The following is a 16,681-nucleotide window of genomic DNA, read 5'->3' as shown; positions in this document are numbered from 1 at the left end:
TTGTGAGCCACCATGTGGTTGCTGGGAATTGAACTCAGGACCTTTGGAAGAGCAGGCAATGCTCTTAACCTCTGAGCCATCTCTCCAGCCCTTGGCTGAGGTGTTTGTGTGAAATTTGGGAAACTGTGGAGACCCTTCAGACAAATTTATTGAACACCCACTCTGAGTCAGATGTAGACAAGGCTTCGAGGGAAAATGACTTCTGCCTGTTTTGCTGAATCTGGTTTCGATCTCCTAAAAGAAAGATTTTTAAGAGAGGGTAAATTGTTGACGTCACGTTTCACTTAGTGTCAGGGACGGTGCTAGGATTGCACACAGATGGTCGCTCAAGAAGCTCCGCCCCCAAGACGTCATTCCTTCTTTTTCATTCCGGAACTTTTTTCTTCCTCACTACGCTTTCTCCCCGGACTCTTTTGAGCAACGAGTGCTTCCGGTGTCTCCCGGCAACTTGGCGGGGTCTTCCTGCCGGAGTTCATCTCTGGACTCGCTAGCGTCGGTGAGGTTCCCTCGTGGCCTCAAACGCTTGTTTCCCGGTCTTATGGCCGGTCTGACTCTGTTTGTGGGCCGTCTCCCGCCCTCGGCTCGCAGTGAGCAGCTGGAAGAGCTGTTTAGTCAGGTGGGTCCGGTGAAGCAGTGCTTCGTGGTGACTGAGAAAGGTAAGGAGTGGGATGGCGGAGAGGGCTGGGTGCTTCTGGGAGCTAGAACACGCCGAGTTTCAGGGAGCTATGTATTTACGGTTTGCTTGTTTTGAGGCAAGGATCTCACTCTGTAGCTCAGACTGGCCTCGAATTCGCTACCGTTAGCTCTTCTGCCTCAGCCTTCTGAATCCTCTGAGTAAATGACATGAACCAACCCGGCCCTAGGCGTGCGGTTCTTGCCCCTCTCAGAAGGTTCCGGGCCGGGAACTAATTCTTCTCTAAACTGACTCTGCTGTATGTTGGCCAGTAAGGTCGATTTATGAAAGGCAAAAGACCCACTTAACGTTTCTGTTGCGTTTCCCCGCGTATTCAAATGTTCAAATGCTAACCTGTTAGTCTGGCGTAATGACTGTACTCCCCGCATTTGGGAGGCTGTGGCAGGAGGATTGCTGGGAATTCCAGGACAGCGTGGTCTATGTAGAAAGTTCAGGCCAGCGCCAGCTTGGATTACATAGTATGCTGTTCATTCATCTATTTATTTGGCAAATACTTCGTGAATGCTAACTATTCCAGAACATTGTTGGCTGTCCTTGGGGTACAGCAAATGTGTGACGGTAAATCATTAAATCAGAAATCATGTTCTTATATATTTATGGTTGGGATGACAAGTTAAAAAAAACAAATTGTATGTTGATAATGGTGATAAATGCTAAGGAGAAAAATAAAGTTAAGGGGAGGTAGGGAGTCTGTGTGAGTGTGTGTGTGTGTGTGTGTGTGTGTGTGGTGGCTAGGAAAGACCTGTCTGAGGAAAGATTGAACTTAGAATTCCTAAGGGATAGAACAGTCTGGATTCAGGAAGCAGCAACCTTGATATTGAAGCAGGTATGTCCTTGTAGGAGAAGAGAGCAGGGGCCAGGGTGACAAGGGAAGTGAATAAAGGGAGAGAATTAGAAAACGAGGACCAGAGAACCAGGTCAGAGAGGACCTTGTGACCTTTGCAGATTTTTGTTCTCTGGGGAAGTCATTGGTTTTAAGCAGAGAGCAATGGCTGATCTTTTAGACTTAGGTTTTGAAAAGCTTCTGTCTGTGTGGTGAATCGATGTTTAGCGGATAGAAGAGAGAGGACCAGGTGGTAGGCTCTAAGAGTAATTTGGGGAGAAATTGTGGTGTTGGACCAAGATAATAGCAAGGGAAGTGGGGAGAGTGGTTTTGTATATGGACATTGTTAAGGTAAAGTAGGATCTGCTGAAGCATTAGATACGGAGTATGAGCAAAGAGGAGTAAGGGAGTCGGGTCTGATTCCCAGGACTTTGGCTTGAGTCACTGGAGGGGTTCACCAGCTTGCTATATGCTTCCCATTCTGTTTGCCATGCATTGATTACCCAGTATGGAGAGTTGGCATTGACTAGTGAAGGGATTTTAATGATTTTCATGTAGAAGCATTTCTTTCTCAACAAGACTTGCCTGGGACACCTGGATAGATACCTTGTTACCCGGGACATACGTTTACCTCCATTTGAACTCAGCAGGCATCTGTGTAGGTAGCTATCTTTGCCTTTCAACATGGCACCTGGTGAGAACTGGCATCTGGTGGACTCTCCTTTCCCCTCCATGGTTTCTGAGTATGTGACTAGGGAACCTGATATATGCTAATAACCACCCCATGTTTAGCTTCTGTTTCAGTAACAGAAGTTACAGTTAGGGTTGTAAGTGGCTCTGACTGCTGTGTAAGCTGCAGCATCTGCCTAATTCTTTGTCACTTTATGTATAGATACAGCAGAAGGAGTGAACGAGAGTGCTGTACATTACCTTTTTTTTTTTTTTTTAAAGAATGAGCCAGATTGTTCATTTCTTGCATTTAAGTACTCTTCAATGACACCTCGGCCTGAGATTTGCCATAGTCCTTTAGCTACTGCAGCCGGCCACTCTACAAGCCTACCCATTCCCCTAGTTTCTCCTTGTCGTTCACCATGCAAAGGGCCTCCACTACTTTGACATACGTAGGCTCATCACAGTTGGCTGCAAGCACAGAAAAATGTTAGCTTGGGCCATAGAGCAAGACCCGACCGGTCTTTAAAAAATGGAAAGCAAATAAACTGAAATAAAATTAGAATTCTTACAAATACTCCTACTTTACCATATATGGATGTACTTTTATATTTTTAAATTCTAGTCAGTCACTACTGGGTAGTAATCTGCAGTTTAAGAAACATTCATCTGGGGCTGGAGAGATGGCTCAGTGGTTAAGAGCACTGGCTGTTCTTCCTGAGGATCTGGGTTCAATTCCCAGCACTACATGGCATTCATAACAGTCTGTAACTCTAGTTCCAGGAAATCTGACACGTCCACACCAATGCCTTTAAAAAAATAAAGTTAAAAGAAACATTCATTAGGGCTGAAGAGACAGCTCAGCAGTTAAGAGCACTGGCTGCTCTTCAAGAGGATCCGAGTTCAATTCCCTGCACCCACATGGTAGCTCACACTGTCTGTAACTCCAGTTCTAGAGGATCTGACATCCTCACACAGACATGTATACAGTCAAAACACCAATGCACATGAAGTAAAATTAAGGAAAGAAAAAAAAATTATGTTGAGGCTTGGCAGGGTGGCCTAGCAGGTTAAAAGCATTTGCCACCGAGCCTCACAACCTGACTTTTATCACCAGAACCAGAAAGAACCAACTTCTGGCAAGTTGTTCCTTTCCTTTCACATGTGCATAAGTAAATGAATAATACCTAATTTATTTATTTTTAAGAAGCACTAATGTTGAGCCAGGAGTAGTGGTGTGTGGATAATTCCAGCATTTGGTATGTGGAGGCAGGAAGATCAGGAAGCTGAGGCCTACTTGGGTTATATAAGACTCTTGTCTCAAGAAAAATAAAACGAACAAGAAAGAAACATAAATATCTTTTTTCCTGCAGCCATTGCTGAGTTTCAGGGAGATGAGTTCAGGTGCATTCCAGGTTCTGCAGCACAGTGGAGGAAGGCATTGCTGCTAGAGGGTGGACTGGACATTCGTGCTGCTTTACATGCTGCGCCAAAGCCTTAGACAAGTGCCAAGTCCCTCTTTGTGGAATATTAGTTTTGTGTTCCCTTACCTTAAACCTTGTGCTCTTGGTCTAAATCCTTAACAATCTCTCTTGTCCTGTTTAAGAAAAATTACTGACTTTTCTATCCAGGCAAGTGAAGTGTACTAGAAATGAGTGTTGCACTCCAGTGGTAGAGGAAGAGAGGGCATGGAAGTGAGGTGGGGTTTTCCCTAATGGTGTCAGCGTGCCACCTCTCATGATTGTCAAGATTCTGTGTGTGTCACAGTTCTTTGTGGAGGTATAATTATTGTTTATGTCTTTACTGGGGCATTAAACTCCCCCACCCCCTTTTGTTTTTTGAGACAGGGTTTCTCTGTGTAACTGGCTGTTCTGGAACTAACTCACTGTATAGACCAGGCTGGCATCAAACTCAGAGATCTGCCTGTCTCTGCCTCCCGAGTGCTGGGATTAAAGGCATGCGCCCCCACTGCCTGACTGAACTACACATTTGAGCAGCTTTGTTTTGGCTGTACTGATTGAGAGGAGGGTCTTTTTTTATTGTTGTTGTAGTTGTTCTAATTTCCTGAAGGGTGAGTTTGGACGTTTCAGGAGAAAAGAAATCAGTCTCCTTGTCGCAATTTGCTTTCCTGGTGCCACCTGTCAGCTGTGCAGCCACCTTATATAGATTACTGTCCTGTGTTGTATGTGCTCTAAAGGAGGTGTGAGAGTGTTTAAAGGGGAACAGAACGCAGGAGTTGTTTCTTCTGCAGGTCATGGGTAGACATCGCTATTGGTATTGTTTTCCTTTTTTGTGCAAGAAACTAATTACAGTTTTACTACTACCCCAGCCCCAGAAATAGGGCCATGATGAGTATTTATCTGTCTTTTTGGTCCTGATATTCTTCTGTGTGGGGTCTCATGAAAGACCATGAGGCTGACAAAGAGGAATTAACATAGTTCTTTTAAAAATGATTTCTTGAGCCGGGCGATGGTGGCGCACGCTTTTAATCCCAGCACTCGGGAGGCAGAGGCAGGCGGATCTCTGTGAGTTCGAGCCCAGCCTGGTCTACAGAGCTAGTTTCAGGACAGGCTCCAAAACCACAGAGAAACCCTGTCTCGAAATCCCCCCCCCCACCAAAAAAAAATGATTTCTTAATTTTATGTGCCTGGGTATTTTGCCCGTATGTAATCCTGTGCACCATGTGTGTTCCTGGTGTCCTGGTGCCCTTGGAGACCAGAAGTTGTCGCATCCTCGGGACTGAAGTTACAGATAGTTATGGGCTACCATTTGGGTAGTGGGAATTGAACCCCAGTCCTATGGAAGAACAGTTAGTGCTCTTAATCACTGAGCCATCTCTCCAGCCCCTTAACTTAGTTCCTTTTTGTTTGTTTTTGTTTTTCCAGGCTGGGTTTCTCTGTGTAGCTTTGGAGCCTTTTCTAGAACTTACTCTGTAGACCAGGTTGGCCTTGAACTCACAGATCTACCTGCCTCTGCTGGGATTAAAGGCATGCACCACCACCATCCTGCTTTAGTTTAGTTCTTACTGCTGTTTTGGCATTCATTTACTTCTCTCTATCTCAGATTATTCTTTGGAAAGGAGTGGTAATATCCGTGTTACCGATCTTGGAGTGTTCTGAAGATAAAATAAAGCCAAGAATTTCTACCTTCTTTGGAAATATTTAATTCAATACTGAAATGTTAAAGTCTTGATGTCATTTTTTTAGGCTCTTATTTATTGCTAATATCTTCTAAGATTGTATTATTATAATCTGATTTTTCAAATCTACCATATATATTATTCCTACCCTTTCTGGTGATCTTTCATTGTTTATATTGAATTCTTTGAGGGCTTAATGTTTTTCTTTCTTTTTTTTTTTAATTTATTATGTATACAGTGTTCTGTTTGCATGTATGCCTGCAGGCCAGAAGAGGGCACCAGATTTCATTACCGATGGTTGTGAGCCACCATGTGGTTGCTGGGAATTGAACTCAGGACCTCAGGAAGAGCAATCAGTGCTCTTAACCTCTGAGCCATCTCACCAACCCTGGCCTAATGTTTTTCAAGGGTCCTCCATATCCCTAAGATTATCAAGTCTGGGGTAAGAAGAGGCAATAACATCAAGATATCAGATTGGAAGAGAGAGGAAGCCTATAGTTCTAAATAAAGTAGGGAAAGATCCCTGCCTTATTTTTTTCCTTTTGAGACCTGTATCTTAGATAGACTGCTCACAGGCCTTCGCTCTTGTTCCCTCACTTGTCTTGCTAGGGAGTAAGGCATGCCGAGGCTTTGGGTATGTCACTTTCTCCATGCTGGAAGATGTTCAGAGGGCGCTCAAGGAGATCACTACCTTTGAAGGGTGCAAGATCAACGTGACTGTTGCCAAGAAAAAGGTGAAGAACAAGTCCAAGGAAAAGAAGAATAATGGTGAGTTTCTAGTAATTCTCCAAGAGGAAGGAGAATGAGAGGTGGCCAGGGAGAGCTAGGAGTTTTCTTTTGTTGTTACCCCCCCCCCCCCAGTATGCTTTGATAGTCATTTGTGCATCTCAGGCTGGGAAATGTGGTTATTCCTGGATGTTACACACTTGACCCCATGGCAAATACTGTCTGTATTGGTACCTTTTTCACTTAGGTCTAGCCTAGAAGTGGGTTTGCAGACTTATCCTGTGTCTCTTACCTTTTAGAAAATTCAGAGTCCCCAAAGAAGGAACCAAAGCTCAAAAAAGCCAAAGTGGCAGATAAGAAAGCCAGATTAATTATCCGGAACCTCAGCTTTAAGGTAAGATGGAGCTAAGTGCCTGTTTCAAAGGACGCTTGAACCAAGGCGTGCACAGCAGTGGAACTCTTCACCACAGTGGGAAATAAACCTTAGCATGTCAAATTGAAAAAAGGGGGGGGTCTGTTTGTTAAGGGGCAGGCCGCTGACTCAGTGGGTGAAGGTTCTTGCTGCCAAGCCTTATGACCTGAGTTTTGTCCCTGGGTCCCGCATGGTGGAAGTAGAAAACTAGCCATTGCAGGTTGTCCTCTGATTTCCACACACATGAGCTTGCATTGCCTTCCCCCAAGTAAAATCAATCCATATAATTTTAAAGAATGTATTAAGTCCACTAAGTGTGAAGATGCTTTCCTTTGGAGGAAGCTACCGTCGAGAAAGAGATCTGTGTATTGAGCTTCTTTCTTCTTCCCTTTTTGCAACAGGGTCTCTTGTAGCTCATGTACAGCTCCAACTTTCTAGCCAAGGCTAGCCTTTAGCTCCTGATTCTTCTGACTCTGTCTCTTGAGTATGGGATTGCAGGAGTGGGACACAATGTCTGGCTTTTTTCTTTTTTTCTTTTTGGCTTCTTAAATATAAAGTAAGCGGTCATCTGTTCATAGTTGTTTGTTGTTCTGGTCTTGAGAGTTAAAAAAAAAAAAGGAATAAAAATATTCAGACTCCCTCTAGGAAATGAACTTAGTTGATGTTTCATATTTATTTGCTATAATAATACTTCTTGTTTTCCTTTTGGCTTTAGTGTTCAGAAGATGACTTGAAAACAGTATTTACACCCTATGGAACTGTTCTGGAAGTGAATATCCCAAGGAAGCCAGGTACTTTGCACCTTCATTTGGTGTGGATTTAATGAAGACAATGTAATGTAAATGTTCCCATATTATTCAACAAAAAATAAACCTTTTGTCATGTTTTCTGTGGCCTGAGAGAGTGATATTTGTAAAGTACTTAACAAGCAGTAAAGCCCAAATGCTAGTGTTAGTCCCTTGTTTTTTTAGGTAGCTCAGACTTAGTTCCTCTGGTATTGACTGATTGCTTTGCTAAAGCCGGAGTTATAGAGGATATAAACTGTTGTTTTGGGGTAGGGACCTCTTGGCTGATGGGCAGGCTGTGGAATCATCTTGTCAGCCTGACTACTGTGATCTTCCTGTTCTGTTGACTACCTCCTGCTACCTTTAACATTTTTGTACATTTTCTTACAGATGGAAAGATGCGTGGTTTTGCTTTTGTGCAGTTCAAAAATCTCCTTGAAGCAGGAAAAGCTCTCAAAGGCATGAATATGAAAGCAATAAAAGGTGAGTCTTCTACACCTCATACCGTGACCTAGTTATGTCTGGTGCTGGAGTGAATTAGCACAGTAACCGCCTTTTTTTTTTTTTGGTATGTTCAAAAAATGTTTCTACTGCCTAGACTCTCATTGCTAAAATGGTAGCTCATATAGCCCAGGGTAGCCATGAGTTCCTTAATTCACTGAGGAGCAGCTGACCTTTCTGCCTCCACCTCCGAGTTCTGAGACTACAAGCATGCATCGCCACACAATTTTTGGTGAACATTTTTAGTATTTTATCTTAGGCTAAGCTTGAAAGAACTCATACCAGGAGCCTTCCCTTCATTTTTTTGAGTGTCTTTTGGAAGTTCTTAATGACTGTCCTGGGCAGAACTGCTGATACAATGCATGTTAGTGCCTCCATTCCTGTTTCGGTTGGACCACGCTTTATCAGTACCCATGGCTGTTAAACTGACAGTCTGCTCTTGGTGTCACCAGGTTCCAGGCTGGTGGAAGGGATCAGTTTAGTTCCTTCCTGACTTCCGAGCAGGATCTCCATTTTCCCGAAAGTCTGCTTTGCTTCTTGCCAGTGTAACTGGAAACACAATTCTTTGTTTATCTCATATTCTCCAAGGTGTGATGGCTATGTGAAAAAGCTGAATTTCTGTTGTTAAAGGGTTTAAGGAATAAAAAGAGCTCCTGTAGGCAGAGTTTGATTGGGACCACCAGCTCCCAAATGACCCCACAGAGACTTATTAATTATAAATGCTTGGCTAATAGCTTTTAAGTTAACCCATTTCTATTAATTTGTGTGCTACTATGTGGTTCATGGCTTGTTACCTCATTTTCTACATGGCTTGCTCCCTCTGTGTCTGGCTTGTGACCCTACCCTCCTTATTCCTTGCTCTCTCTTTTTGTCCACAAGTCCCACCTAACCTCTACCTGCCTAGCTATTGGCCATTTAGCCCTTTATTAGAACAATGAAAGCCACAAATATTCATAGTATACAAAAAGATTGTTTTACTGCAAGTTATTGAGAGCATTTTTAGTTTTGTTTTTGTTTTGAAACATTATCTTAAAGGTAGTTCAGGCTGTCTGGAAGTAGATCTTCTTGCCTCTCTATCTTTAAGAACCAGTATTCAGGCTGGGGAGATGGCTCAGCAGTTAAAGGCGAGGCTCACATCCAGAAAAACCAATAGTCTCAGAATTGGCTTTTCTTTTTCTCCACTAAGACTGTAGCTATCTCTTGATGTGTAGGAAGTAGGGATATTAAGTAGAAGAAAGTCTCCCTAATGCCACCTCTGTTTGACAGGACGGACTGTGGCTGTGGATTGGGCTGTGGCAAAGGACAAATACAAAGATACCCAGCCTGCTTCTGTCCCAGGTAAGTTGTGTTAGTGTTAGGTAGGAGGGTTGGGCAGGTGGAAACAATTCTTGTGTTGTTTTTTTGATTTTTGATTTTGAAACAGGTTTTCTGTATGTAACCTGGGACTTGCTATGTAGACCAGTCTGCCCTCGAACTCACAGAAATATACCTGCCTCTGCCTCCCAAGTTCTGGATTAAAAGTGTGCGCCGACATGCCTGACACATATTGGAGCTTTCATGTAGAGTGGGAATATTGAGCTGGAGATACCCAAAGCATAATATTAAGAATTCCTAGCCGGGCGGTGGTGGCGCACGCCTTTAATCCCAGCACTCGGGAGGCAGAGGCAGGTGGATCTCTGTGAGTTCGAGACCAGCCTGGTCTACAGAGCTAGTGCCAGGACAGGCTCCAAAGCCACAGAGAAACCCTGTCTCGAAAAACCAAAACCAAAAAAAAAAAAAAAAAAAAAGAATTCCTCTGGTCTCAAGGCTGCTTGTCGGTTCACATTGGACTGTCTGGTGAGCTGATTCCAAAACACAAGATCTTTTGAGCATGAGTGAGGAGGAGCCTGAGTTCATTCTTCCCTCTACTTACTCCCTTCTCATCCCATTATAATGAATTTTTAAGAAGAAAGAGCAGTGCTGGAGGACTCATTGGTTAAGAGCACTGGTTTCTCTTCTAGGGGATCTGAGCACCCACATGGTGGCTCCCAGTCCCAGGGATCTGATCCCTTCTGACCTCTAAGGGCACTGCATGCTCTCGGTACATGCATAAATTAATACTTTTAATTAAAAATGAGAGAGAAAACTTAGAATTATTTTAAGTCACCAGAGTGTCAGAATATTGCACATTGAAGCTAAAGTTCACGGAGGGCCTGAGAGCAGTGTGTCTGCTGTGGTTTGTAAGTGGTGGCCTGTCTGAAGAGTTTTGGTTGCTGTTTCTCTCTCTTGGGGTTTCTGATGAGGACAAGAAAAAGAAGCAACTAATCTAAGTGGTGGCAGCTTTGCTTTTTTCTCTCATATTTGCTGATGTTAAATGCTCTCATCTTTTGGGGTCTCTGAGGAATTGATTCACAGACGATGCTCAGATACCCAAATCCTTGGGTGCACCAATCTCGTATAGAATTAATGCAATCCTTCTGTACATTTGGTTCCTCTCTAGATTATTTGTAAACCTAATATAATACAAAGCTGTATAATAGTTATTATACTGAATTGTCCAGGGAATGTTGACAAAAGTAGATATTCAGTACAGACACAGCGTTTTTAAAAAGTCTTCTTTGATCTGTGGGTGTTTGAATCTGAGGGTGAAGAACTGATAGAAATGAAAGCCTGACTGGATGACAAGAAAAAATAGGAAGTCCTGAAAAACTAAAGGAACCAGGGACTTGAGTTATTAGTTTTCCCTGTTAACATAACCTTGTTTTAGATACTAAATGAATTCCTTTCTTTATCTTCCTCCGCAGATGAAAAGAAGAACAGTGAACATGAGCATAAGGAATCAGGTAAAAATGGCAGGGTGGAAGAGCAAGAAGAAGAAGATGATGAAGACGATGATGATTTTGGTGATGAAGATGATGATGATAGTGATGAAGAAGAGGAGGAAGGTAGAGAACCAACCGTGACGACACGTGTGAAAGTTCAGAAGAGGTAGGCCCATTCTGAGACACGAGGGGAGAGGAAAACACTCGCCTCTGTCCCCACTTCACTGTAAACTTGGTGTATGTAATAAAGCCCGGTTGCTGATGTGTCAGCCTAGATGATGAGCTCTGAACTGTGCTGTTGCAGAGCAGTTAAGAGAGCAGCTCCTGAGGAAAGCACTGAAGAAGACCATTCTGATGAGGACAGTGACCTGGAGGAAGGAGGGAGCGTTGATGGCGAGGGACCGCTGGAGAGTGGGAGCAGTGCTGAGGAACAGGAGGATGAAGGTTTGCTGGGATCTTCATAAATGCCTTTCAGCTTTGTATAAATTATGAGACGTACACCAGTTCTGCCCAGGCCTCTTTTCAAAAAGCTTTTCTATCAAATTTTTGTTAACTACTAAAAAAGGAACCTTTATTTTTATTTTTTCTAATGCTTTTTTTCTCCATCCCTATATCCCCTTTCCCCCTCCCTCTCTCCCTCTTTTGAGACAGGATCTCATGTAGCCCAGGCTGATTTGATGACGATGAGCTTGGACTGGTGATCCTCTTGCCTCTCCCTCCTGAGTAATGGGCATGCACCACTACTCCTAGTTTATGAGGTGCTGGGGATCAGACACAGGAAGGGCCTTGTGCATGCAAGGCAAACACTCTACTAACTGCCCCCTCTTTTGAGACAGGTCTCCCATAGCCTGGGGTGGCCTCAGGTTCAGTATGTAGATAAGAATGACCTTGAACCAACCCCTGTGGTGACTTTGCTGTAATCCCAAATGCTGGGATTACAGGTGTGGCCCCTCCCTTTCCCCCCACACTGTGTCTGGTTTTTGCAGTGTTGGGGTTTGAACCCAGGACTTCATTCATGCTAGGCCAACATTTACCAAGTGATCTACATTCTGAGTCTTTTTGTTTCTTTATTGTTCACTCTGTTTTAAAGATGAGTTTGGAATATTTGGGAATTTAGAGTCTTTATTAGGGAATTAAAAACCTAGCTTTAATATTGAGGAGCTGCTACTTCTGCTTGTCTAAGTTGAATGAATAACTGGATAAACAGGATATATTACAGTGAGAAATGCCCAGTAACTGCTTTGTCAGGGTGGGTGTTTTTACTTAGCTGTTTGCTTACATTTCTATAAGTTTGGTGTTTTGGTTTGGCCACATAAGAGAAAGATAATTTTTTTTTAATTCATGAGGATGGAGTCAAGGCTTTTATATTGAGAGTACAATGAGACCTACAATTTGGGTTCATCTGCCTTCTGTCGTTTTCTTTTTTGAGTCTGAAAACCTAGTGGGACTCAAATAAGAAGTTAAAGAATATAGTACAAAGGAGCTTAATGTAGAAATCAAAAGTTCTTCACCAATCCAACGATTCTCCAAAGTAATCATTTTTTTCAGAAATTTGTTTGTATACACATAGCATATAAGGGTTCCAAGCATGTGCTACCACATCTACCTTAATGTTGTTCTTCAAGCTATGAGTTTGCTTTCCACCCAGATCATTAACTCTTAAGTCATTGTTCTGTTTCTTGTGCACTTAGAGAATATTTTAACACATTTAAAAGCAGAGACACATGCATATCCATGCAGTATAGTGTAGTAGTGAGTCTGTGTGTGCATGCTGTCTTCTCAGGGGCTCTCATTTATATGGGGATTTTTCCTCCCATACCTTGACCACATTGGATTCTATTGGTCTTTCTTGTTTTGCCAATTTAGGTAAAAATTAGTATCTTTTTTTCCTTGAACTATGCCCTCTTTCCCCCCCTTTCTTTCTCTCTTGCTTCTGGGGATTGAACCTCTATGTCCTTGTTTTTGTTAAACACACATTCCGCCCCTAAGCTATACCCTTAATGTCTCTGCTTTGCTTTTCTTTGAGTTTGAGTATCTTAATATATTTAGTTGTTATACCCTTTGTCCACATAATTTTAAAAACCCGTACCAAATATTAGCCCTTTGTCTTATGACTTGCATTTGTCTTATGAGTTTGTTGTTTTTGTTTTTTGTTTTGTTGTGTTGTTCTTTACATTAGATGTCCCAGTCTCAAAGAAAAAGAAGAGGAAATTACCCTCCGATGTGAACGAAGGGAAAACTGTTTTCATCAGGTATGCCTGCCTGTGCGGAACTGGGCATTCTTCACGGGTCTCATTGCTTACCTTGCCTTTCCCTCGGCCCCTGGTTCTCCTGTCTTCCCCTTCATCTTGGCTTCCTCTTTTCCTTTCCTTAGCACTGAGTTAGACACTATGACCTAACACATCTGGTCAGTGAGAAATTTAAGAGCAAGAACTTAAAACAGGAGGTAACTGGTAGGTAGGGTCCTTATCCTTTTTAGAGTTCATATTTTATAATTTGGTGGCAGCTTTTGAAACATTTCATCTCTTAACTGGTCCTGACCTTTATTTTAGGAGACATACTGAGGTGATGCCATTTGCCGTGGGCAATTCTCTCTTCATGCCTAACTTCTCTTTCTTTCCTCCTTTTTGTTTTTTAATATTTTTGAGACAGGGTCTCATGTATTCCAGGCTGGCTCCAAACTTGTTAAGTAGCTAAAGATAACCTTGCATTTCTGAGTCTCCTGCCTCCACCTCCTAGTACTGGGACTGCAGATGTATACCACCATGCCTAGTTTATGTGGTGCCGGGGATCAAACTCAGGACTGTTTATACCAGATGTGCAGAATGGTTTTTGTCAACTTGACACAAGCTAGAATCATCTGGGAAGAGAACATCATCAGTTGAGAGATCGCCTCCATCAGATTGGCCCACAGGCAAATATTTGGAGGCATTTTCTTGATTAGTAACTGATGTGGAAGTGCCCAGCTTCTGGGCTGGTGGTCCTAGGTTGTATTAAGAAAGCAAACTGGCAAGGCTAGAGGGACGACTCAGTGCCTCTAACACTAGCAGCTCTTCCAGACAGTCTAGGTTTGATTCCCAGCACCCACATGGTAGCTCCCAACAGTTTATAGCTCCAATTTCAGGGCATCTAATTTGGATCTCTATAGGCACTTATATACATGGTGCACAGACATACTTTCAAGCAAAACATCTAAAAATAAAAATAAATAAATTTAGAAGAAAGCAAGCAAACTGAGCAAGCTATGGGGAATAAAACAGTAAACAGCATCCTCCATGATCCTTGCTTCAGTTTCTGGCTCCAGGCTCCTGCCATGAGCTTCTGCCATGGCTTCCCTCAATGGTGGACTGCCAGCTGTCCTTTCTCCCTAGGTTGGTTTTGGTTTTGGTCTTTATCACAGTAATAGAAAGGAAGTTAGGACACTAGGAAGCACCCTGCTGGCTGAGCTACATGCCTACGCCCTAACTTCTCTCTCTTTTTTTTTTTATTGTTTTTGTTGAGCTACACTTTTTTCTCCACTCCCTTTCTTTCCTATCCCCTTCTGCCCTCTCCCGTGACCCCCACGCCTCCTAACTTACTCAGCAGATCTTGTCTTTTCCACCTTCCTATGTAGGTCCATGTATGTCTCTCTTAGGGTCCTCTTTGTTGTCCTGTTTCTCTGGGGTTGTGGCCTGTAGGCTGCTTTTTCTTTGCTTTATGTCTAAAAGCCACTTATGAGTGAATACATATTATATTTGTCTTTCTGGGTCTGGGTTACCACACTCAATATGATGTTTTCTAGATCTATCCATTTCAAGATGTCATTATTTTTTAACTGCTGTGTAGTACTCCATTGTGTAAATGTACCACATTTTGTTTATCCGTTCTTTGGTTGAGGGACATCTAGGTTGTTTCCAGGTTCTGGCTATTACAAATAATGGTCTGTGAACATAGTTGAGCACATGTCCTTGTGGTATGAGTGAGTGTCTTTTGGGTATATACCCAACAGTGATATTGCTGGGTCTTGAGGTTTATTTCCTAATTTTCTGAGAAATTGCCATACTGATTTCCAAAATAGCTGTACCAGTTTGCACTCTTACCAGCAATGGAGGAATGTTTTCCTTACCCCATATACTTTCCAGCGTAGACTGTCATCAGTGTTTTTGATATTGGCCATTCTGACAGGTAAGATGTAATCTCAGAGTTGTTTTGATTTGCATTTCTCTAACTAAGGATGTTGAGCATTTCCTTAAGTGTCTCTCAGCCCTTTGAGATTCGTCTATTGAGAGTTCTTAGTTTAGGTCTGTACCCCATTTTTTTTATTGGATTATGTGCATGGCAATAGATATGGGTCTATTTTCATTCTTCTACATGTTGATATCCAGTTATGCCAGCACTATTTGTTGAATATGCTTTCTTTTTTCCATTTTATATTTTTAGCTTCTTTGTTAAAAAAAAAAAAACAAAAACCAAAAAACTTTGTTTGTAGTTGTGTGGATCAATATCTGGGTCTTTGATTTGATTCCATTGTTCCTCCTGTCTGTTTTTATGCTGATACCATGCTGTTTTCAGTACTGTAGCTCTATAGTAGCATTTGAAATCCGGGATTGTGATGCCTCCAGAAGTTCTTTTGTTGTACAGGATTTTTTTGCTATCCTAGGTTTTTTGCTTTTCCATATGAAGTTGAGTATTGTTCTTTGAGGTCTGTGAAGAATTTTGCTGGGCATTGCATTGAATCTGTAGATTGCTTTTGGTAATATTGCCACTTTACTATGTTAATTCTACCTACCCAAGAGCATCGGAGAGCATTCCATTTTCTGGTGTCTTCTTCAATTTTTTTTCTTCAAAGACTTAAAGTTCTTGTCATACAGGTCTTCCACTTGTTTGGTTAGAGTTATCCGAGATATTTTATGTTATTTGTGGCTATTGTGAAGGGTGATGTTTCTCTGATTTCTTTTTCAGCCCATTTATCATCTGTGTAAAGGAGAGCTTCTAATTTTTTTGAATTAATCTTGTATCCTGCTACATTACTGAAGGTCATGAGTCGTAGGAGTTCCCTGATAGAATTTTTGGGGTCACTTAAGTATATTATCGTATTGTCTACAATAGCGAGAGTTCAACTTCTTCTTTTCTGATTTGTATCCCCTTGATCTCCTTTTATTGTCTTACTGTTCTAGCTAGAACTTCAAGTACTATATTATATAGATATGGAGGGAGTGGACAAACTTGTCTTGTTCCTGATTTCAGTGGGATCACTTCGAGTTTCTTTATTCCATGACAGAACCAGATTTAAATAATACCTAGCTACAAATCCAGCCCTATACAAAGTACTAGAAGGAAAACTCCAACCCAAGAAAGTCAGCTACACCCACAAAAACACAGACAGTAGATGATCTCACAGCAGCAAACCCCAAAGAAGGGAAAAGCACACACAATAGCATCAGTTACAACAAAATCTAAAGTGAAAGGAACTGGAAATCACTGGTCATTAATATCCCTTAATATAAATGGACTCAACTCACCTATAAAAAGACACAGGTTAACAGACTGAATATGAAAACAGAATCCATCCTTCTGCTGCATACAAGAAACATACCTCAATCTCAGAGACAGACATCACCTCAGAGTAAAGGGTTGGGAAAAAACATTTCCAATTAAATAGACCTAAGAAACAAGCTGGGATAGCTAACCTAATATGTAACAAAATAGACTTTAAACTAAGATCAATCAAAAGACACAAAAAAGGGCATTTCATATTTGTCACAAGAAAAATCCACCAAGAGGAAATCTCAGTACTGAATATAAATGTCCCAAATACAAGGGCACCTACATATGTAAAAGAAACATTACAAACTAATAGTGGGAGACTTACTTCAACACCCCATGCTCACTTATGGACAGGTCTGCCAGATAGAAACTTAACAGAGAAATAAGGGAACTAACAGATGTTATGACTCAAATGGACTTAATGGACATCTATAGAACATTCCATCCAGACATAAAAGAATATACCTTCTCAGCTCCTCATGGAACCTTCTTGAAAATTGATCACAAGAGGCAGGCGGATCTCTGTGAGTTCGAGACCAACCTGGTCTACAAGAGCTAGTTCCAGGACAGGCTCCAAAGCCACAGAGAAACCCTGTCTCGAAAAA

General features: G+C 42.0%; 1 protein-coding gene across 1 annotated transcript in view; it reads left to right on the top strand.

Annotated features, from left to right (window-relative positions):
- The first annotated feature begins 452 nt into the window (after nt 1-452).
- Nucleotides 453-16,681, top strand: part of Rbm28 (RNA binding motif protein 28) — a 37,627-nt gene continuing 21,398 nt past the window's right edge. Inside the window, exons 1-9 of the mRNA XM_005365725.1 lie at nt 453-656; nt 5,935-6,093; nt 6,351-6,445; nt 7,179-7,254; nt 7,639-7,731; nt 9,016-9,087; nt 10,533-10,716; nt 10,855-10,994; nt 12,730-12,802. Of these exons, the coding sequence (XP_005365782.1) occupies nt 539-656; nt 5,935-6,093; nt 6,351-6,445; nt 7,179-7,254; nt 7,639-7,731; nt 9,016-9,087; nt 10,533-10,716; nt 10,855-10,994; nt 12,730-12,802 (1,010 nt within the window). The 5' untranslated portion in view covers nt 453-538. The remainder of the gene's footprint in view (nt 657-5,934; nt 6,094-6,350; nt 6,446-7,178; nt 7,255-7,638; nt 7,732-9,015; nt 9,088-10,532; nt 10,717-10,854; nt 10,995-12,729; nt 12,803-16,681) is intronic.

The sequence above is a fragment of the Microtus ochrogaster genome, unplaced genomic scaffold (genome assembly GCF_000317375.1).
Source record: "Microtus ochrogaster isolate Prairie Vole_2 unplaced genomic scaffold, MicOch1.0 UNK4, whole genome shotgun sequence".
Classification (NCBI taxonomy): domain Eukaryota; kingdom Metazoa; phylum Chordata; class Mammalia; order Rodentia; family Cricetidae; genus Microtus; species Microtus ochrogaster.
This window is presented reverse-complemented; position numbering and strand designations above follow the sequence as displayed.